The following is a 23,984-nucleotide window of genomic DNA, read 5'->3' on the forward strand; positions in this document are numbered from 1 at the left end:
TTTCCAAAACCTTTTCCGTTTCAAAAGCACCTCAGCCAGCTCCAAATCCACTTACTCCTTCTGACTAAATCTGCTCAATAACCATCAAAGTAAAGCACACTGCAGGTATCTCCAGCAGCTCCCCGGTACAGACTCTGCTCATTATCAAGCTCGTCTACTAAACCTCCTGCATTTCACGCCATTCTGTTAGCTGCTCATCACTTGTAACATTTCTCCCAGCGAGTTAAATAAAGTTTACAACCATGAAATAAACAGGAATCACTGTTGCCTTCTCAAGGCTGAGTGCACCGCTTACATCTAAACTGAACTCCTCATCCAAGGGTCAACAGTTAATTTATTTTACTTATTAGCTGTGAAATCTCTCATGGAACCATACAGCCCTCTAAGCTTCTCTCTAAGGCAGGTGATAGTCGGTTGCAGGCGTAAAAAAGGAAAACCTTGAGCACAAAGAAACACCACGGTTATTTAATCACTTGCACGCATTGCTTCCTGTGGTACTACAAGTATTTGGAGAGCATCATCTCTGTCTTTCTTCAAATGCAGGATAGATGGCCATAATGCAACTGCAGTGGGTGGGTATTAATAATACCTCCCTGCAGAGACTTGTGAAAGCGGTTTATGTGATGCAGCTTCCACTAGCATTGCTTATACCTACCCCAACCATCTGAGGTGCTCTTGAAATATTTCAAGGTCAACATATAACCTTCTACAGGCAGTGCTGGCTTCTTTCAGATAGAGGTGTCCAACCTTTTGTCCTGCCTGGGCCATACTGAGTGAAACAAAATTGCCTTGAGCTACATACACATAAGTTTTGTACAAGTAATGACTTGTATTTATTTCCATGTATTTTGTATTTTGTATTTAGTGTCTTGTGAAAGTAATTTATTGTATTTATTTCCATGGAAATTACAAGCAATTCAAAGAGCACAATAACACTATTTGATAGAGCAAATTTTCAGCTACCAATCACTATTTTTCAACAGTCATGACCATTAGCTGTGCCTCCTGATTTTCACCACTGATGAAGAGCCTGTATGCCACACTTGTAAAATTGTATAGCAGTGGAAGGTGACCCACTGTCACTGTCGCCACTGCTGACACGCACTACCCATCACCTCACCATGCTCATCTTCACTGTTTGGTCTCTATAAACATACAGCAAGTGTTGATGAATGTCAGTGGGTGCCCTTTTTTTTCCACATGGAGGACACATCTTCACTTTATCCGCACTTCCATGTCAGCTGCCATTCTGTCAGAGTGCCCCTCTGCTGCTCGCTATCACACAGCAACAACATGTGATGGGATACTGGTGGAAAGGTTCCACCTCTACTGCCGTGCCACCACTAACCATAGCTGACGGTGTGGGCAAACATAATAAAATAGGAGGTATTACTTTTGGAACAGCCCTCACCAAATAAGCAATATTGTTACCATATAAGTAACAAGAAGTATTTTAATTTTCAATATTTTTCTGAAAGAAAAGAAATGTACAGAGCCATAGAACTAGTGAGATACGTGACCTTGTTTTGGTGAAACTAATGCATCAGTCAGGTTAGATGCAGTGGATAATATCCTTTGTGAGGTCTCAAGGTGCTTGTCAGAGATTTTTGGTGAACTCTTCCTCTACTTGATCCTTGACAACTGTTCACAAATATGCATATTGCCAAAAGGCAATGACATGAATAAGGTGTGATTGTGAAGAGAAGCATATTTCTCTCTGGTAAAAGAGGGATTATGAAAGCCCAATAAACAGACACAGTCAGACTTTTGAGTTGAATATCTGATTGCAATTCTTTACACTGTATTTGAAAATTTACAGGTCATGTATTTCTACTAACTGAAATTGGTGTCGCAAACATAAATTAATGATTTTTTTGCAATCTTGAAACCCATTCTCAAACTCCTTTATCAAACCAGAAAGCACAACTGCATATTCTTTGCTGTTCAGAGCACTGTGATTAGCCAGTATATCAAGATGCACACTCTATTTGCCAGCCCTGCAGTCAGCAGTGGCCAGCACTGCCCTCCTCACCACCTGACTTCAGTTGACACAGTGCTAATAGCGCACTGATGGTCTGGCTGAGTGATGGGCTGCTCTGCATGGAGGAGCTGCCGCCTTTAAACTGTGGGGCAGTGGGCAGGCCGCACTGCCAGCCGGGCCTGGCTGCGTGTTAAATTTGCCTGCTTAGGCACAAAGTAGTTAGAAGTGCTCCTCCTACAGAAAGTGTGTGCTTTTCAGCTTTAGGTTATATTCCAGAGAGCCCAGGAAAGCCTGGAAAGAGTTCGAAAGCAACCGAGAGTTCCAACACTAACTGACCCACAGTCAGTTTTGCATTGAGTATCTGGAAAAACCTAGATTCACCTATCTGTCCTCAGGATTTCTGCCACTCTCTGTTGGTCCCATCCTCTCAGCCCCATTCATTCTCTCCCAGCTGTAAGCCAAGCTCACTGAAACTCCTCTGTACTCACAGGCTGCACAAAAAGAGCATTTTTTTGTGCAAAAACAGTTGGATGATGAGAGCTTTTCAAAATGATAGTGTGAAACTGGTCAGGTTGGAGGGAAGGCATCAAACATTGCCTCAAAATGAGCTCAGCTTCTGTTGTCCTTCCTGCAATTCACAATTAGCTCAAGAAAATCGGCTACAGAGAATATCAATAGGGACAGCCCTAGAAAGCAAATTGGCAGGGGGTACAGTGAAAACAACCATTAATTGCTTTTTGAGTGCTCTTTAAATGACAGCCCCCCTGTGCCTTTTACACAACAGAAACAGTCCACCCCTGGCTGTGACCCGCTTCCAGGTTGCCTGGAGAGCCTGTCGCTTGGAGGAGCCATCAGGTAGCTGCTGTGCCGCTGTTAGTGCCAGCAGCATCCCCTGGCAGCTCAGCATGTACCTACTTTGTCAGCTATAATTCATTATTCTTGCTTTGGAGAAATTGATTCCAGCCCTAGCAAAGATGAACACAAGAGAGGAATCTATGCAAGTATAGTAGCTTTCCAGAAATTATTCCACACTATCATGTTAAAGAGAATAAAACCAACACAGCATTTGGTGCTCATGCACCTGTATCACCTACCTCACAGTTTGTATTCTCAGCAAGGGACTTGCCACCAACACAGGAACAGTATTCTGCTAAAATTCAGCAAATCCAAGAACCTAAACCAAATCAGTGCTGCCTTTTAATGTGGTGCAGCCCGGTAAAAGGCTGTTTTCCTCATTTTTAGGGACCGGAGAGCAAGATGTGTGAAGAAAGGCTGCAGTCCTTTGGTGTGCTCAGCGCAGAGCAGAAGAGCTGAGAGCAGCCCTCATGGCAGCTGCAGCTCCTCAGAGGAGCGGAGGGCAGCACTGAGCTCTGCTCTGCTCTGTGTGACAGGGACAGGGCCCGAGGGAACGGCATGGAGCTGCATCAGGGGAGGGCAGCTGGGGGTCAGGGAAAGGGGCTGCAGCACAGGCGGTGGGCATGGAACGGACTGCCCAAATGGGCACGGCCCCAAGCTCAGGGAGTTCAGTGAGAGTTTGGACACCACTCTCAGAGATGAGGTTTGAGTTTGGGATAGAGTTGGACTGGATGGTCCTTATGGGTCCTTTCCAACTTCGGATATTCTACGATTTTTCTCTCTTATGGTGTCTTTCCTCTGTTAATGTAATAGCGTATTGGAAATTGTTTAAAAAAAAGAAGAAGAAAAAAAAGATAGTGCTCTGGAGACACTCGTAACTCTGCACCCAAGAAATCTGGTGTCAACTGCCTGCATTCTCCTGCTCTCCTAGAACTGTTGCTTTGTGTCTTTAAATGCTGCTCCAGTACAAGCACCGGAGATTTCTTAACCACAAGAAGAAAAGCCTTAAAGTGATAGCATAAAAAAAACCCTCAAAGGTATCCTATGTTTTTAAGTCCTTAACTTAGGACAAGTGTAACACAAACACAAAAGTTCAAAACAGGCAAAAAGTCTGAAATGCCAATTTAGAATAGAAAGTCAGTGGTCATCTGGCCCTCAGACTCATGTGGCTGACGGTGGCGACTGGCTAAATTCTGTTGTGACAGCACTGCCCGTAGCTGAAGACCTGTCTGGAATTCCCTCAGTCAGAAACTAGACACATAGCACTTGGCACACGTTCTGAAGCACAAGGCCTGGCATACCTTACAATGCAACTTTTCACCCAATGATGGAGACAGTATTACCTGTGCAAGCAGGTCAGTGGCAGTCTGGGCTTCCACTCTTCTTGCCCACCTGCTGCAATGTGCATTCTGAGCTTTCCACAAGTGTGTGCAATTTCCATGTACAAGAGCATTGTCTGACCTGTGTTTTTTGTGTCCGATGTGTGCCAGGGACGACTCTGCCCAGTTAGAGCACATATGAAATTCCAAATGTCACTCCAAAGATGGTTTCTTTGCAGAATGAAATTACATGTACTCTGAAAACTGCACCAGCTAAGCAAGGGAACAGCCAGAACTTGGCAGCAAGCTGCTATGTGGCATACAACTGAGAGCTTTTAAAAGAACTTTTGAAAGACTTTTGAAGTCTGTTCGATGACTGAAATTTTATTGGAGACATAATTAAAATGGAGTTCTGTTGTTTGGCAAAGCAGCCCTTTCCACATCAGCAGTGCAGTACAGGCAGATGGCCAAGCATGGGAGGAAAGAACCCCAGGGAGGGTGAAAACAGAACAACTGTGGTGGAAGGACATTCTGAAGAGGAATTATCTCCAAAACTGTGTTTGGGCGCATGGAGCCAATGATCCTTCAGCTCATAAATGGTTTGAATTTAGTATACACAGGAACGAGAAAAGTAATTAATACCCTAAACCTGAACACTGGAGATGTGCACAACTGGTAGAAGTGCCAGGTAAACTGAAACAGCAGCCCCTAGTCCCAAATCAGATGTTCTACATCAGCTCTGAGCTACTCTGAGCAGTTGTGTTGCAGTTTCCAGTGTCCCCACACAGCCCTGTGATTATCAAGCACTACTGACAGCTTTCTCTCCACAGCTTTCCTTGCACAAAGGACTGCACATAAGGCATAGCACATGGATTTCTTTGAAGCGCTGCAGGTCCTCCACTGGAAGAATTCAATAGGAGTGCTAATGAGAGTTTTAGGAGTAATTTGCTTTTGTTGTGGTTTAACACAATGTAGGTGGTGGTTTTAAATAGCTTATTCAAAATATCTTGTCAATTTCATTGCCTAGTTTTAAAAAGAAAAATCTTCCTGATGTTTCTGATACAACACCTGATGGACTTTTATGCTCTTTAAAGTTCAAGGCAACAGCTGCTAAAAACAAACAAACAAAAAAAAAACCAGAATTATAACTTCTTCAAATTGGCATGTCAGCAAGAAAAACAAGTGGTGTGCTCCCAGTGCCCTGAATAATAGTCACACTAATCTCATTGAGCCATCTGATAAGAAAAGTACCATCTGTGGGTCTGGCACTCACTCTCTGTGGATATTTGGTTGCTTCTTTCCAAGTACAAACTGGGGGAGTGCTTTGCTCAAAACACAAAAGATATGTCAGAGGCTCCTTATCCTGTACAAGCCACCATCTCTGCAGAATAACCACGAAGTCCAACTGCCAGGCACCCAGCTAAGCTGAGACTATGCACCATTGTCATTCTTCTGACGACAAATTGCAGCAACGGGATCCTGAAAAACCCTTCCAACATGAGAAACAGGCAAAACCAAATTGTTCTTGCAGCACGAGGAACCTTTTTTCACCTCTATTTAATTCTGACCATAGACAAGTGGGTCTGTGGAAGATTTATCTTCTTTCCACTTTCAATCCTAGGGATGTCTGAATGAAGAGGAACTCCCTCGTTGCCAATAAATTTGCATTCCTGATCCTTAACATAAATAGGCTGAGAGGTGGCAGCAGGAGCAAAGCAGTAGGAATGTCACAGGGCTGCATCCTCAGGCTTCAATGTCCCACTGCCAGCAACTGGGGAGACTGGCACCCAGGGTCATACTGAGACCTAAGCCCCCTGATGGAGGGATTTGCCCTGTACATACATGTAGATATTATCACTATCTCCATTTTTCACCCAAGGTACTTGAGCAGTTTTTCAGGTTTATGCTGCAGAGGCTGCTGTGACCCAAAGGTCTGATAGTTGCAAGAAACTCCCTCTTACAAGTTGCTGGGATCAGAATCAGTGGTTTAAACAGTCTTGCATAAAAATGTAATCCTGACTTGAATTTTCTCAGTGCTCAGCTGTCTTCCTTGCCACAGAATTCTTCCAGTAGATAAATACATGTGAAGTTTAAAGGCCACAGCATACACGGATATACATAGGTAAGTGCACTCTGCACATGTTGTTTCTGGTGCCATTTCTGTGCTTGTTTCATCTTTGGCTTCCAAATAGAGGAGACTGGATACATCAAAACTACACTACTCTCTAGATCCCTAAATACCTGTACCATCAATCTGTTCTATGATTGACAAAATAAACTAAAACCTGTAATTTCATCCACTTTCTGCTCCATCAAGCATGTACATCTCATTTGGTGTGTTCAAAGGACAACCTCTTGCAACCCAGTACTGTGTGCTGGACTGAACTAATCAATTTTTGGAAGCACATTCAGAAGGTTAAGGACAAACAGTGACTAATCTGTCAGCAGGATTGCATGGGGAGATTTAAACAGCACCTCAAGACAGATTTTGCTCCAGTACTGACTGACTGAAAACTGACAGAATTCAACAGGCCTCACTGAACCCCAAATTTGGCTGTGCTGCCTGGAAGCCACACTGAAAAAAAGCACACTTGTAAGCAGAACACTGCTCAGCATTTGTGGGTTTTTTTGCTGCACTGCCTGGATATCTCGCACCGTTCTATCTAAAACAAGCTGAAAGTGGATCACCAGCTAGCAAGGAACACAGATTTGGAATAGAAAATCTTCATGTAGCAAGGTAAAAACAAGTGCATCAGCCTCAAGAAAATCCAAAACTAGATCAATAGGCAGGTATATAACTTTCATGCCCATTAAGCATGAAGCTGGGCTTTAGCATGATGGAGGAAAAAAAACAAGAGGCTTCCTGAATTACAGTACTTATGGTGAAAAGTAAATCTCAACATCCAACCCAGTGCTAGGGTAGCACATTTCTCTGAGCCTGATCTAAGATAACATGCCACAAGCTGTTCTTCTGTGTGCATTGTAGCACTGGCATTCCCTGGGCTATAGCTATCTGCCATGAAGGAGGTTTTGCAGAGCAGCATCCTGCACTGCTCAGAATCCATCAGACCAGCCTACAGAGGCTGAAGGCTGGCCAGGGGCAGTCCTCCAACATAGAGTACTAATGGCCTCAATGGGGCTTGGAGAAACCTTGAGCAGCACATAGCAAGTAGCATCGTCCCTGCTTAATTTTGGCTATAAATTATGTGTGAACAGATGGCATAAATCTGTTGTAACACCTGGTTGTGCAAAAATGCTTTCCTCCTGAGAGCAGGCCTGGAGCAGAACTGCTCTGCATCCCACTGTTAACATAGGCTCATCCTTCTGATGACACCTGGCAGATGCATCCTGAGGACACAAACAAGGCCACCTCAACCTCCACTTTCCCAGATGGAAGCACATTTCACTCTTCACTGTTACAGCCAGAGAAGATGGAGATAAGACAAAGGGTTGTCTTTGTAGTTGATTCACCCCACCCACTGCCTTGCAAATGCGTATCAAGAATCTCACCAAGGGAGAAGAAACAAAAATCTGAAGAGCAAAACCATATATAAACATGTGACTTCATGAACTGTCACTAGCAAGCATCATATCATCTGCAGACACTGCCTACTGCATCTACTGCTCTGCAGATACTCAGCAACAGGTTGATCCCAAGGCTTCGTAGTTTCGGTCAGATGAACAGTCCAACATTGTCCTATTATCATAAATAACCCCTAAACTATCCAGAAGCAAAAAAAAAAAAACCAAGCAGGACATTTGCAGCTATCTCTGTTCAGAACCCAATAACACACAAAGGAAATGCATGTGGCTAAAGCAAATGTGCACTGTCAGTGAGAAGAGCCCTGCTCTAATGCACCAGCATGGGCTCAGGTTCCACGAGCCATTGCACTGCTCAGTCTAGGAACAAACAGCAGCTTTGCTAGACAGTTACAAATGTTTTTTCTAAACAAAGAAAGACCCTATTGCTATTTATAGCTGTGTTTGCCTTCAGACCATGCAAGTTCCAGGGCAAAAAACAGCTCCTCTTAAAAAGAAAGCATAGCTAGTGTAGTAGTCAGAAAAGAAGCCCAAACAGGATAAAAGCACATTCCTTTGGCACTGTAGAGCAGAACTGCTGGTCACTGTCTCTGGTGCCAGAACAGCTGTACCACATGGGTGTCACCTCTCACAAATAAGCACGTGCTGTAACTACAACATTCAGCAGCCCCCGGACCATGGTGAGTGGACAAGGGAAAATCAGCAAAGTTGGTGAGGTTCCTTCACATCCAGCCGGGAGAGCTCACCACAGTGACAAGGACAAGCAACCCAGGGAAACAAAGGAAGTGAGGCCAAGGAAGTAAGAGAATCAAGACAGGTTTGGGGCACAATTTGCTTATATCACAGAATCACACAATTGCGGGGGGTTGAAGGGACATCAAGAGATCATGGAGCCTAACCCTCTGCTTTATTAGGTTCCTTACAATAGATCACACAGGTAGGCATCCAGACAGGTGTTGAATATCTCCATAGAAGAAGGATCCACAACCCTCTGGGCAACCTGTGCCAGTGCAGCATCACCCTTACTATAAGGACACTCTTCTGCATGCTTGTATTGAAATTCTTATGTTCAAAATTTAGGCCACTGCTCCTTGTCCTATCACTACACAATACTGAGAAGAGCCTGGCTTCATACATTTGCCCATTAGGAATTTATAAACATGAATCAGATCCCTCAAGTCTTCTTTTCCCCAGGCTGAACAGACCCAGGTTACACACCCTGAACAGGAGACGCTCCAGGCCCCTCATTATCTTTTGTGGCCTTCTGCTAGACTCTTTCTAGAAGATCCCTGTCTTTTTGTACTGGGGAGCCCAGAACTGGACACAGTACTCCAGATGTAGCCTCACCAGAACAGAGTAAAGGGGGATGATCACCTCCCTCAACCTGCTGCCCAGAGTTTTTAATGTATCCCAGGATACCATTGGTGTTCTTGGCCACAAAGACACTGCTAGCTCATGGCCAACCTGTTGTCCAGCATATCACACCCATGATATTGAGGTGTCAGTCAAATACAGATGATGCTGAAAGAAGAAAGAGCCATGTTGCAATTCAGAACTGAGAACTTCCTGTAAGGTTGCCCATCACAGAACTCCCACTCGCCTGGTAGTAACTCTTCTCATGTGTTCAACTTGAAACGCTCAAAACTCACTAAGTTTTTTAAAGGTTTGTGAATCACTGTGAATCTATGTAAACTTTTTGTGAGCCTGAGCATCCCATAATCCTGAAAGCTCTTGGAGAGTGAAGGTGAAGCAGTCATTGGTCTACCAAAATGTATGCAGGGATGGGACTGTTTGTTTTGAATGCAGATGAAAGAAGAGACTGCTCCTCCAGGGTGAGAAGCCAGTTATGTCTATGGAGTCAGGGCATACAATACCAGCAGAGGTGCCAACAGTAAATGGCCCAGAACCAACTATTCAGTATCTGCTTCAAACCAATGCTATCACCATTTTCAAGCAATGACCAAAGAGATCCAGTGATAGCCTCAAAGCTGAGGAGGAAACACACAAAGAGCAGATGTCACAGCTGTGATGGTAAGGCTGAAATGAAATAGAAGAATGTATCTTTTCTAGATGATGTTAAAGCAGAACCAGAAGACACATTCTGCTTGACATCCATGTTCACTAATATACCATTAGTCTCTTTCCAGACACTCTGGGAATCAAAAAACACATTTATCACAAACCCAAGTAACACTGTCACAATCCACTGCAGCTGTTTATGGAGACATTGCTCAGATGAGAACACAAAAACTTTCAGAGAATGTGTTATGCTGTAAAACACAAACTAAAGCAAGAAATTTTGCTCTGCAGACTGCTGAGAACTAGCAGACCCGTACAGAAATAGCAACAGTATTTGGTGCATCAGCAGCAGCATTTTTCACAACAGCAGTGGTGTGATCTTAGAGCATCTAGAATCAGAGGCTTTGTGCTCTTGTGAATAAAGCAGGCCAAATTCAAGGCAAGGGACAGTAAACTTTGCATCCAAGGGAAGAAGAACTAAATAAACAACATTAAAGTCTTCCATGAAAATGAAACTTCCTGTTCAACAAGTGTGGGAATGAAGGATTGCATGCTATCGACAGAGGCAGAGAACAAGAACAAGGCTTGTAAGGGCATCATCCTGCCATTTGAATAACCCAGTCAACCTTACTACTGAAGTCAGTTGCTTGGATTTATGTTTTGTTCTTATTTTCATAGTTATACTGTGCACTTAGGTGCATCAACATACAAGATATCAAGCACAGATGTGCCTAATTCAAGCCCAATCAATACAACATCTCTAAACAATGAAACTGCAAAAATAATGTCATGTGAAAAACTACATGTGTTTACCCAGATATGGCCCTCATCCTACTCTTGGTAGAGTACACCTGTAAACTTTTTTCTCTACCAGGTCCAGGTAACTGCTTGAATTTCTAGTGGAAAAGCTAATTGAGAGGACTTTTGAAAAAACAGAGGGAAAAAAAAAAAAGCCAAATGAATGAAAGACAAGCCAGGACTTTCCACACAGTGGTGCAGAGTTCATTGTGTTATAATCCCATCCAGATATACTCTTATAGTCAATTAATATATTTTATCTTTTTCTGACTACTCCAATCTCAAGAAACTCACAGTCATTGTACAAAAGGAGATATTCTTCTTGTCAACACTGACTAATAGTAAAATACTCAGTTAGTGAAAGAAGTAGTTCTTCATGTTGGATTACATTTTTGGGGAAAAACGTAGTTTGCTGCTCATTAGCTGTAGGACGGATCTATGTTTTCAGGGCTAGCTGCACAACTTTTAGCACAGTTTCTTACTCCCTTAGGAACTTCACGGTCAAACAGGAACCGTTTCTGCTGTCATTTAGCAGATTAGCACCGTGTTCAAGTCACAACAAGAGGAGTTAGTTGTGCCCCATAATGTGTTTCTGTTGTGCAGGTTTTCCACAATCCACAAAGCAAGCTAGTTTTAAATGACTCATTTCAAACTAACATAAAGTACTGATAATAGACGTTAAAAGTCAAATAATTTATTTTTTTTTAATGTCCAAACCAAAGCCAGAGAACATTTTGAATTACTACAAGTATATTTTACATGGAACAATATGAAACATTGACTTCTAAAACAATTTTTGCAACAAGTATTTCAAAAGTCACATGTACAACAGATGCTGATGGCATTGCTTTAATCATTCCTTAAGTGAGGTATACACGTTAAGTTAATCCCCATGTAAACCTGAGCAATTTCTCCATGACATAGATGCCAAAGAAAGAGACCACAACTTGTGTGCAGTGTTACGTTGCTATAAACTTTTGCTTGTGTAAGAGAAGCAGAGGTTTTCTTTTCCTAGCTACTCCAGTGTATACAGGGATCAGAAAATCTGTAATCACACTGGCATGAAATAGAAGCCCTCTGTTCTAGCACATAATCTCTGCACTCCTGGAATAGCTGCTGAAAATGTAAGAAGGGCAGAAGCAGGCTAAACCAGGGCCATCACAGGTTCGTTCAGTGATAGATGAGAGCAACCAAGAGCATGAAGTACAGGGAAGTGTTAGAATCACAGAAAATGAGACCATGGAGGATTTACAAGAAGTAACACTTGCTCAGGAAGAATTAGTGCTAACACTTACCTACTTTTAAGTGACTACATATAGGCAAAGAGACCCTTTTAAGGTGAGTGTCTCACGAGGGTGTTTACATGAAGCTAAAGCGGTGGCAAATGGCTGATCTCCTCAGGGCAATTATATATTGGTACTATCAGTGCAAGTATGAGCTATGTGTCAGAACCTCTGACTTCAAACCAGCCCACAGTTGCTGGCAATTGCATACAAGCCAATAGAAAAAAAAAAAAAAAGAAAGCTTAATAGTTCTCTCAGTATATAGACAGCAGTACACATGCTATGTATTTGCATTACTGCAAAGAGATTCTGCAAGGAATTCAACTAATGCTTTCCCATTTAATGTAGTATCTGGACTAGGTATTTTAATTAATTTCAGCTAAAAAACAAAACTCTGCATCTATGCTCTGTTCAGGAATTTAAATAAGTCTCAAGGACCTTGGGAGGGGGGAGAAGTATGGGGGGGAAGTACATGAATTTACCAAGATGGCAAGCACCAATATTTGCCAAATACCACAACAGATCATTTTTTCCAAAGGCAAAGCATATTTGGGTCATAGTAAATTTCCTATAAGCAAGAGAACTTTCTTCCTAGCAGCTCACAAAGAGGTGACACAAGTATGACAGTCCCCAAATTAAAATCAAATATGCATGGATATTCTTTGTAATTTGACATGTGACGCTAAGTCACGTCAAATCTTTCATCTAGAATGCTGCAGTCTGCCCTTGTGCATCAGCATCACCAGGCAAAGTCAGACTGAAAGCAACACACAGTTCTCATAAGTACATTTCTATCTACAAATACATATAGACATCAGGGTAACTATGTTTTTCCTGCATGCAGCTGAAGCCATTTCATTTCCTAGCTGGCAGTTATATGCCATATGTTTGTCACAGGCACATCACTGCTCTGAGCAGTGGGGTAATACTTCAGGCCATGCTTTTGTCTGTTTTGAGTAAAATGGGTTATAGACATATTGATTGTGACCATGTCATGCCACAAAATTATTTTATTGTTTCAGTCATGCTGGGTTGGTCAGTGCCATGATATTAGGCTGACTAGCTCCTTATATTCCCGAAGGAAAAAATGGGACAATAACTTCCAGCTTGACAGGATTTCAGTTAGTTTCTCTGCTTTTATTAACAAGCATATAATATTAATTGGCAAAACACTGAATACAAGCTTCACTATCATAAAATCAAAACATTAAGCAATAATCCAAAAAGGCTTATTCAGACAAAACTAGCCACCAATAGTACAAAAATTACACAGCAACACAAAGCATAAAAAATTGTAAACTTTCAAATGAAGCTAAGCCAAAAATATGGTTTTACACTGTGACAGTTTCAATATCTTTATTATGCCACATGAGAGAATAAAGGCTTAGTGGTTGCACTGGCTTATTGTCCCTCAACTGTAAAATAATCTTTTTGCAGAAGGAAAGAACAAATTCTCCTTTCTTTGAATAAGTAACTTGGAATTTAAGGTTCTAGTAAACCTGTGTTTTCAGTTTCAAATAAAAATTAATAATACTGGAACATCATTCCAGCCTTTAAAAATCAAGACTCCATCCTCCAGCCACAGCTACCATCACCTGAACGAACCCTCTGGTTTCTGCAGAATCATTCAGGCTATTTGCAAAGTTAGCAATAGAAGCACTCATGAAATTGGACATTTACTTCCCACCTTCTTACCACTCAACTGGGTAGGCCACTGTGGCTTTGAAAGATATTCAGGAAGCTCCACAGATGAAACACAGATCAAATAGCAAGACTGGAGCTTTATTTTGTATACAAATAAATCATAAATTCATGGTAAAGTACTACTGTTAGCTTGCCACAGAAAGCAAGTTTCTAGAAAGTGTTTGTACTGATCGCAAATTTTCATGAAAGCAGAGATTGAAGTATTGTTCCCATCTTCCTTAATGTTCTCTCTACAGGTTTTTACTTCAGCAACAGATGCCAAGACCTCTCAGTTACAGTTAATTACATCTTACGCACAGATTCTGGTGTACAGGACATTTTTTTTCTCCTCTTATCAAAACTTTATGCAAAGGAACTGAAACATTAGCATCTCCAGTGAAATATCCAAACTGAAGTTATCACCTGAGGAAGTAGAGAAACTAGATTTTTCTGTACAGTCCAGCCTTCTGAACAAAATGCATCTTAAGTATAGTTGAGACTACAAGCTTACTAATATTTACCTGCTGATGTACAGACTGGTTGGCTTTTTCCTACTGTATTTAGCTCAATGGTAAGATGCTTCGTGCTGTAAAGCAGGCTAGTTGTATGGTTACATTTACCATCCAGTCAGAAAAAAATAAAAATAAATCCATCTCCTACAACTAATTATGTTGTTATGAAGACAAAAGAGCCAGATAAGCTTTCAAAGGCTCATAGCCTATTGGAAAAAACAGCACCATCATAGTTGTAGTCTGATATTTTGTATGGTCCCATATCCCCAGAGATTATAGTGTTGTGTACACTATTGCACGACCAAAAAAAATAAATAAATATTTTCAGATTTGATGGTACACAAAGATACCAGACATAACAATGGCACAAAACATTTTCAGATAGGCTGCAAGTCTTGCCGATTGCTTCCACAGTTCACATTAAGATTTCTTGCAAGATCATTTATTTTAGAATATTGCTGACAGACAGTTCTTGTACTCAGACAAATTTAAATCCCGCACTTCACTCTTAAAATAAAATAAAGAACAAATCAAAAAACAACCTTCCCAGACAACAGTCCCAAACAAAACCCCGTCTGAACAAATCAAAAATTCCATCTACACTCCTTTTTAACGGTAAGTAGATGATACATTTACAATTTAAGCATATGCCTAATAAATGCATGTTTCAAACCTATTGCACAAAAACATAAGTAATGTTCTTTATCCACACAAAACAAAAACATACAAACAAAAGCTAATTAAACTCAATGTAAAAGGAAGAAGCTTGTAAAAACATCTTACAATTTCATTTTATATGCCCGTACATAAGGTTGGACCATTGAAACCAAAAATACTTGGACGGCAAAATAAGACAGAAGGCTTAAAATAGAATAAATAATTTTATAGAGTTAACTTTTAACATCCCAAATCTTATTTAAATTTAATATCATATATTCTATCTGAATTCTCTGTTTTTAATGAAACTATATTTAATGAGACTCTGAGCATGGGTGATTCATCAGTCTCATTGCTGCTGAGGGTAACATAACAAGATACTTCTTTACTGCAATTATTTACCAGCGTAAGCAATTGTGAAAACTACTTCACAGTAGTGCCATCTTGATCCAAAATAATCCAAAATAAACTGAGTATGATCTCACTAGGACACAGAGATATCTATGCTGAGTCCAACTTTCCGTTCAGGTTTGAACAGAACCCCAGTTCCTATATAATCTTGATATAAATTAACTGTCTCTTAAGCTTCGCAGAAGTGAAACAGAGCTCTGACCCAAAGGAGGCCTCCCTCTCAGTTCAATTCAATTGCATTGTCGTCTTCTAGTAAGGCTAGAGTAAATAAATATGTGGTCCAGACACAATCCCAACCCCTCCTGAGGGAAAGAATATCCATAGCAATGATGCTATGGCATATGATTTAGAAAAATAACTGGGATTTCTCTTATATTTTTCCTTTTCTTTTTACTGAAGAGGCTTTATCAAATTAAAGACATTGCAAAAGCAGTTGCACACAAATGAGAAAACAAACAAACCAAAACAAAACAAACAAAAAAAGCATTTATAGGTATTAATACTGCCTTGAATTTACCTATCTATATAGTTATCAACAGAATTTTCAAAGTACTGGTAGCACCATTATATATTCAAGTAATTCTAAATAGAGCTACAAACTTCCAAATATACATTTTGAACTGCAGATTATTATACCAAGAGAAAGACTTGAAAGGCTTCTGAATTTGCTTTTTTGCAGCTGAGTTCTCAGCTGTACAACTGAGTACAAATTAGTACTGTTCCAACTGCAGTGGAAAGTGCTAAAATCCTAGCACGCTTTATAAGCACTGCTTCAGAGTCTAGATGTACAAAAGCTTTCTGCAGTACACTCTTCCAAGGTAGGCAGATTTCTCTCAGGAAGCATGTGTATACATAGAGTGTGGGTTAGTGTGTATATACCCACACACGTACACATACAAAAGCCACCTTAATCAACATACTCTCTGTGAGCTTTAATTCTGTGTCTGCATCAGGCGCAGAGAGTGGCCCATCTATAGCCCTGTTTGTACTCTCAGTTTCTCGCTAGCTACAGCCAGTCCCTTATTTACAAGGGAACATCAACAGCATGAACAGCTCCAGAAGGGCTCAGTATGTCAATCTGCATATGCATTTGTAACACCTGCTTTCAGTTTTTTACATTAAAGACTGTAAAAAGATAGGCTCATGATCTCATCTGCTAATTCGTGTTAACCAAAGGTAAAAGCTGAAATAGATTTGAGCTGGAAACGGCAGAACAAAATTGGAGCCAAGTTCATTGCTTGTAGGAGCATGCATGCTCACACCAAAGGCCTGGATATGGAGTTCCGCCTAATGCAAGCATTCAGTCTACCTATCATCTTGCCCTCACATTTGCAGCCTTTTTTAGCATTTGCACCTCCTTTACATCCCCATATTTCAGTAGGCTCCCTTTCTTTCTCTGCCTGCGTATCTTCTGATTTACTTCCCATTCACATCTGTGACTATAAATAAAAACGAGAAAGATATTTTATCTTTGGAAAGATAAACAGAAAATGGAGCATCCCTTCTGCAGCAGCACAGCTAACAAAGGAGGGCTGAAAACTCCAAAGAATAAAAGTGCAGGAGGTATGCTAAGGAATGTGGTGCTTTGAAAGCTTGAGAAGATGACTTCAAATGCTGAGATAAACCTCTTTCACAATCAGCTTCCTGTTATCAGTAATAAATTATACTTTCTTGCTGAAGAGAGGAATAAGCACAGACAGACAAAGCAGGGCAGTTACAAGCAAGCTTACTTTCTTATCCAAAGGCAGTTTATAAAAAATTATATGTATAGCAGCTAGCATTTTCAGCTGATTGGAAAACCCTTCCAAAAGTTAGAAGGTTAACTGTTTCCAGATGTTAATAGTATGTTTGGAGTTCTAGATAACTCAACACGCTGGCAGCCAAATGCTCTTGTCCTATATGTGCTATACAATATACAGCTTGCAGAAATCACTTTCAACTCTGTTTTTAAAAAGGTGACAATTTCAAAAAGCCTTACAACGCAGTGAACACTGCTAAGTGCTATTGAGGGTGCATTCCATAACACAAACAGTCATATGTGTGTATATATATATGTACACACATACATGGCATTTATGTTACCTTGCATTTGCTAGGGCTGATGCAAGTACTGTTATCAATTAAGGCCAGAGGTGTGAAAATAATCTTGTCTGACCCCCCAAAACAGTAAGTAATTGTGCTAAAGAAAACAGAACAGTTTCAGAAAAAATAGGTAAAGAAAATACGAAGCTGTTACTAAAATATAAAGCTGCTTCTACTTCTCTAAGGAATTTTAATCAGTGAAAATTGTGCAGTATCACCCAATGTTGTCCAAGAGCCAGTGTTTCATTAGCCAGAGAGAATAAATTCTCTTTACAGTAAAAACTGATTTCTGCAAGCCATAGCTACATAAGAAATGTTTATATATATATATATATTTAAAGTTCATAAATCTAGCACTTTTGAGTATTTATCATTATGTGGTGCAATATATGCCACAGCAAAATATCAGGGCACATTAAAATCAGCTGCAGAGATTACAATTAATCTTACCAAATCACCATGCAAAAAGGGCATTAAAACTTTACTAAAACAGAAACTGAGAGAGAGCAACAACTGGATTAAACCAACAAATAAACCCATTGTTTTCCCAGATTTTCAAAAGTTTTCAATGCAGCATAATAAATATCACCAGTCACTATATCATTAGTTATGTTCAATGACCTACAGAACTTGATTAAAGCCAATGCAATCAGGCATACTATATAAGACAAGAACACTTTGCAAAAATATATTTTTAAATATTCAGAATGTGAAAAGTAACTAAATGCAACTTGGTGTCAAAAGCAACATTTTTAAAATCACCCCACAACATTCTAACTTATTTCTGTGTAACTGTAAGAGATGAGTCAGGCTGAGCTACATGGAACTGTGAAGTGTTTTCAATATCTGTAAACCTAGTGCTGGTAGTGTCTTGTTGAGTTTTGATTTCTTTGATATAAAATAAGTATAAATATTTTCTGTCCAGAAATCCAGATAACACATCCCCAGGAGAAATATTCAGGACAGTCAGCTATGAAAGCACTACAGTCTTCCAAAATTATTTGTCTGATTCATATCATGTGATTAGTGATGCACTAAGAAGGTGCCAGATGATAGTCTCTGCAAAAAGCTCTGTCCAGAAGGACAATAAAGTTCTCTTACAGCAAGTCCATTTTGGGTCTGTAATGTAGCAGTAGAGGTGCTTTCTGCAAGATAGAAATATAGGCTAGGTTAAGAAACAAAGCCAGAATTCATCTTTCCAGTAGATAAAACTTTTGTTTCATAAACCAAGGCTTAAACAAACTATCAGAATAGCTGTCTGATCAGTCAAAATTGTATCAAGACAAGAAGGAATTTAATCTGTAAAACTCAAATCAAATGGAGAATCCGTTCCCTTTTGTCAGGAATAGTTCACCTTATGACCAATTCTATCAAGACTGTTTAACTCAGGAAACCTACCAAGTGAGAAATGTAAATGCTTAGAATTCAGTATAAGAGTACACAGTACTTCATATATTTAATAGTTCAATTCCTCTTCTATGAATATATCCACTGTTTCTTTTTCTACATAGGTAAACTTGTAAACTTCTAACATCTATAGCATGTCACATCAAGGAGTAGCTCACCCTGCAAAAAATCACTTCCATTTGTTCCAGAGCCTCTGAGTTTCATCTTACACTCTCCACCTCTTTCATTTAAGATGTCAATACACAGTTGCCTTTTCCATTTGATTCAAAAGTGCAGAAATCTCCATGATAACTATGAATAGTACATCAATTTGATGCTCCTGTTCAATTATTTATTTTTCATAAAAATTCCCAGCATTTTTTTCTTACATAAGAATTTAAATCCTCGCAAATTCTGTTAGCTTACAATTCGTCATTGTTTAAAGTTCAGCAGTGTTATCCCCAGTAACCTACACTGAACTTGAGGCATCACCCATCAATCTCTAATCACACAGAACTGTAAAGGCTTTCTTAAATACTTTGTGATTAATCTGACTTTGCTATCCCAAATAACCACAGCATTATTACTGAGATATTACTGCATTTTCAAACCTCTTGATCATTCAGGAACAAATTCTAGTAGGATTCTAATAGTGACCTCTCTGCAAATCAGAGGCTGACCTCTGCCTTCTATCTGTATCTGCTATGCAGCTATATGTAGAAAAGAAACTGTTTTACTACACGCAGAGAAGGAGACACTTTCCTACTCCCACCTGCACATCTTTCAGACAGTCATCCACAGCCACTAGGTGGTTCTATCTCAGTATACACTGTAAGCTTGGGTTGTGTTTGTTGTCCACTATTCCACCTCTTATTTCAAAGAGCATAAAATATACATACAGTGAATCTGTAAGTGTGACAACTCATAAGTGCCCAACTTTGCAATTCATTCTTACATCTGTTTCACTTGAGATGCTATTATTAATGTGATAACTAACATATTAGATGTTCCACTTTATTATTTAGTTGCAAAGGGGTTGTTCAGAGAAACACAATCAGTAAGTTAAAGATGTACTCAAACACATTTAACATGCCATGTTTTTGCCTGCTAAACACTGTTGGAATTCTCCTTAACTAAGGCAGGCAAGCAATGCAATTACTCTTTCTCCCTGAGAAATAAAGTTGTCCTGTTCAGCTACAGGAAAGAACCGTTTTGAAAATTTCTGCCTTTCCTGCATCACAGTTCCTTTCCCCACCTACACAGAGTACAATCAGTTTCACCTATCACAGATAAAATTAATACTTTCTTGTAGCTTCCAATTAATTTGCCAGAGTTGATCACAGTTTGACAGCTGATGCAACATACCATCTTCCCTTGTTTGTTATATTTAATCAAATTTAATATTTACTGTTTGAAAATGCTGCATTAGATAGACATGAGTTTGCAGTTATTGCTTTGTAACTGTGAGAGCCACATATTTTAAAAACATTCTTAATCTAGACAACCTTAATTTAGACATTCTATGATTTATTTGAAATCACGATGTCATACCTTAAATCTCCATCTTGTAACAACTACAAACTTGAGCGTGTGGTCCTTGCCAAGAATCTCTTCATTGCATAATATGTCCAGCTGACAATACAAAGAAGACGTCAATGTGTTGAGACACAATCTGTGAAATATGTTTCAAACAATACTACAAATTTTAGGCATGATTTATTTTCTCCAAAGACTATGGAACTATCCATCCTGCAGTTGCTCTGCAGACAAAGGTAGTTTAAAAAAAGAAAACAATGTCTTTTCTCAACATAGAAGTGCTATACCTACCTCTAATACTCTGCATGAACTGGACTTAACTTTGATTTACCTTCGCAAGCAGTGCTAATGCCCTCTTCCCAAAAGCTTTACATCATTTTATTGGGCATTCTAAAAATCTAGTGATAACTCAGACCTTGAATAACTTGCAGTAAGCAAATGCCTAAAACTTAACACTTGCTAACACAAATCAATTTCCTGGCACTAATACACTAACTGCACCACAACTTATATATCATATAAGAAAGTAGGAGAGGTGGCAGAAGAATAAACAGTACCTGTTACAGTTTGTTTCTTCCTTAGGAATGATAGTAGGCTGTTACATCAGAGACTACTGGCATGGGGCAGGGGGCCTTACACACAAAATCAAAGCTCTGTCTTTAAAAAAATGTCTGATTTAAAGGGGAAAAAAGACCCCCTTTTCAAACAGTGATGCTCTTGTTGGGCTCCAGCTGCAATTCAACAGCTTACTAACCAGATGAGGACAAGAAAGATGTTCCAGTTTTGTTTCAGGAAGCCTAGGTAAGTTTCGGCACTAAAATAGAGTGGTGTGAAATCAGAGAAGCTGGAATACAAGAACAATAAGGATACAAACCAGCTGCTGAGAAGTTTGAATAGAAAGATTTTGACACTACAGACTAGAAAGCAAATGATTGAGATGAAAAGAGTCTGTGAGCAAGACCCAAAGAAGTAGTCAACAGAAGCTGCATTACACGTTTGTCGTAAGTGTTAATTTGGAATCTGAAATGGGAGAAGTGTGAAAAAACTGTATTTCTTTTGGTACAGTTCACCGTAAGTTCTTTATATGATTCCAAGTATTCCCTTGGAAAGGAAGGATATAACACTTTGGGTAGCGACTTCATTGACAGCACAGTCAACATCAGTAGTGCTTAATTATTTGTTACTGACTGTCCCCTGCAGTGAATGTGAAACCTCTGCAAGGGCCATGTTTATGAAACAGCCATATATGCACCTGAATATAATGTATGAAATAAAGCTCCTTGAAAAGTCTGTTTCAAGTGCATGTAGAAGATCATAACAAAGCCATTTGGCCCAAGGACGGACATGAAAAGATGCACTGCAAACTAATAGGCAAATCCTTTATAAACCCAAGCTACATTTTAACTGTGGTATTTAGGACAAAGAGGTAATGGAAGAAGGAAAATCTACAGGAAATAAGACCATAAATCCTAAAATGAAAGTGAAAAAAATATTATATTTGTAGAAAAATAACTTGTTTAAATTCAACTCCTTAGCTTACAAAAATGACTATACAGAATACAATTTAAGACACTGCGTTTGCTGCTACTTTCAGGAAGTAAAATAAGATGTTGCTTTGAAAAAGAATGATCCCACACTTCTCCATAGAACTTTTTATGCACAGAATTATATTTGAAGATTAAAATATTACCTCATTAAAAGAAGAAAGGTTTAGTTTTTTGGCAATGAACTTCTTCAGATGCAGGACTGTTGCTTGTGCTGAGCAGCGAATCCATTTTCGTTTTAATCCACGCAGTTTGCTGCTGTTGCATTCCAAGCAGATGCTTACCTTCAGGAAAAAGCAAGCAGTCAGAGCTGGGTGCAAGAAGTGACTGCAGTCCTCATTATGTATTCCATAAGCAGTTCACATTAATACAGTGAAGTGAAAAATACTAATATTCCTTAAAGTGAAATGCATGTAGTCCAATTAAAGAAAACATTTCCTAAGAACTTGTCATTTAGTGATAAGCACGCTTGACTAAAAATTCTTCTCTTAATGATGGAAAAAGTATGTGTCAGTGCAAATTCACAGGCTACCAAAAACTCATGAGGACCCTACATCTAAAAAGAGTCTGAAATATAGTAAGAAAATTGTTTTCAATTCTTAACAATTGTTTCTTCTGTAACTCCTTGCTTTTAATGCAATTGCTAATTCTAGAGAATTTTAAATTTAAAAGAAAATAGCAAATTTTAAAATAATGGACAAAAATGATGTAACATACTTATAAAATTCTAAGGATGGGCATCAAAATGAAGTTTATTCCATTTCTATGCTTCAATTCTCACTTTTCTCATCCACCAATTTGTTATTTAGTTTAAGCTCTGTGATGATTCACTTTACGTGCAAAAAGGATCTAGTGTTAAGTACAATCCCTTTGGAAGTTCTCTTGTTTTATAATTGAAAATCAATCCAAGTTAAATTTACACTGGAGACATATGAGAAAAATATAAAAGGCATAGCTGGTATATCCTAGCAAGAGATTTCAATTTCAAATGTGCACTGTATTTACAACTTGATGGTGGACTTTCCAGCTTTCATACTGTTTTGATGGCATAGAACTATCACTGTTCAGAAAAAAAGAACAAGGTTTTATTCATAATTATTAACACACATTCAGTTCGGTGTATCAGAATAACACTGAGACACCCATTCATAAAGGGACCCAAATAAGCTGAATATGTTTTAATCTGAAAGCCAATAAACAGTTTGAAACTCAGTAAAGTGACAGAAATACCAGTGCCTTTAAAATATTACCCGTTCCTGCTATATCCCAATAAGTAAATCATACTTACACGAAATCATGGTGCAACAATGCATCTTGTTTTTGGCAGTGAACAAAAAAAAAAAAAAAAAAGCCTGAAACAGTTTTTTCGTTAGTAATTTAACAAGGCCCTAAATCTAAAACCCCAGATAAAAATAAAAGAAGACCTATGAGCCCACCTGTTCATCACTTCGGTGGTAGTCATTATCTTCTTCCTGTTTTTCCTCTGAAGTTTCTTTGTTTGAATTTTCATCTGTTTTAGTTTCACCTTAGGTAAGAAAGCAGATATGTGGGATATCACTTGTCAGGAGATTCTCACGTTAACATGATTCAAACAGCAGAGTTCATGACTGCAATACAGAATGACTTCCCAGACAGTAATTATTTTGTTTTGCAATACAAGCTGCCAACAGACCCACACATAAAAGAGCAGAACAAGTATACAGCATAGCGTTCAGTCCAGCTGCTAGCAGTGCAGGAGTTGTGAAGTTTCACTGAGTCCCCATGTGGGTACTATTCTGGAGATCGCCTTCACCAAGAGTGAAGGAGAAGCTAAAAATAAAGGTTACATGAACAAATAAGAAGCAAAACCAGCCTACGTGCACTCTGTTGTACAGCATGATGAAGCAATTCTTAAAAACCAACTGGACACATACCTCTGGCAGACCTGTTTGACAGTTATGAGCAGCACTCTACCCAAGAAAGAATAAATAAATAAAAACATTTACCATTTCGATGAGAATCCAGATGCTGCTTTGCAGAACATGTCTCCCCTTTGATGTCTCCTGGAACTTCCATGCCCAGTTTGTGATAAAATTCCCTTTGCTTTTTCATTTCCGCTGTTTAAAAAATTGTAAATATTAACCACTGTAATGAAGTTCTAATACAGTGTTTCTGATTCGCCTGTTCTACCTGTTCTGATTCAAGTGGAACAAGACTGCCAACAAGTAGTGATGTTGTCACCACTTAATCCTCTATCTTTGCTACTGCATCAAGTCATGGCTGACCTTATTTGCCAGAGTCAGAATACTAGTCATCTGAATAGCTCTATGGTAACATTCTCATTAAAATGAGATGATTTTAAGTACTGTGCCTTATTCTGAATCCCTCCCACAACATTT

At 39.4% G+C, this 23,984-nt stretch overlaps 1 protein-coding gene across 6 annotated transcripts in view; it reads right to left on the minus strand.

The window, feature by feature from the left end:
- PCGF3 (polycomb group ring finger 3) overlaps window positions 1–23,984 on the minus strand; it is a 91,733-nt gene that overhangs the window by 27,394 nt on the left and 40,355 nt on the right. For 4 of the 6 annotated variants that reach the window (XR_006169576.1, XR_006169575.1, XR_006169574.1 and 1 more), the window contains exons 6-10: window positions 23,592–23,702; window positions 23,043–23,131; window positions 21,753–21,890; window positions 20,078–20,158; window positions 18,242–18,285 (exon numbers count right to left, since the gene is read on the minus strand). Coding sequence is in view for 2 of the 6 variants with exons in the window: in XM_042822913.1 (XP_042678847.1) it covers window positions 18,238–18,285; window positions 20,078–20,158; window positions 21,753–21,890; window positions 23,043–23,131; window positions 23,592–23,702 (467 nt within the window). In the remaining 4 variants the exon portion in view is untranslated. Of the gene's footprint in view, window positions 1–11,190; window positions 18,286–20,077; window positions 20,159–21,752; window positions 21,891–23,042; window positions 23,132–23,591; window positions 23,703–23,984 lie in introns of those variants that run through there. The other 2 variants (XM_042822913.1, XM_042822914.1) reach the window with 1 other exon arrangement.

Source organism: Centrocercus urophasianus, unplaced genomic scaffold (genome assembly GCF_019232065.1).
Source record: "Centrocercus urophasianus isolate 14NV4802_14NV808 unplaced genomic scaffold, USGS_Curo_1.0 seq_21, whole genome shotgun sequence".
NCBI lineage: Eukaryota > Metazoa > Chordata > Aves > Galliformes > Phasianidae > Centrocercus > Centrocercus urophasianus.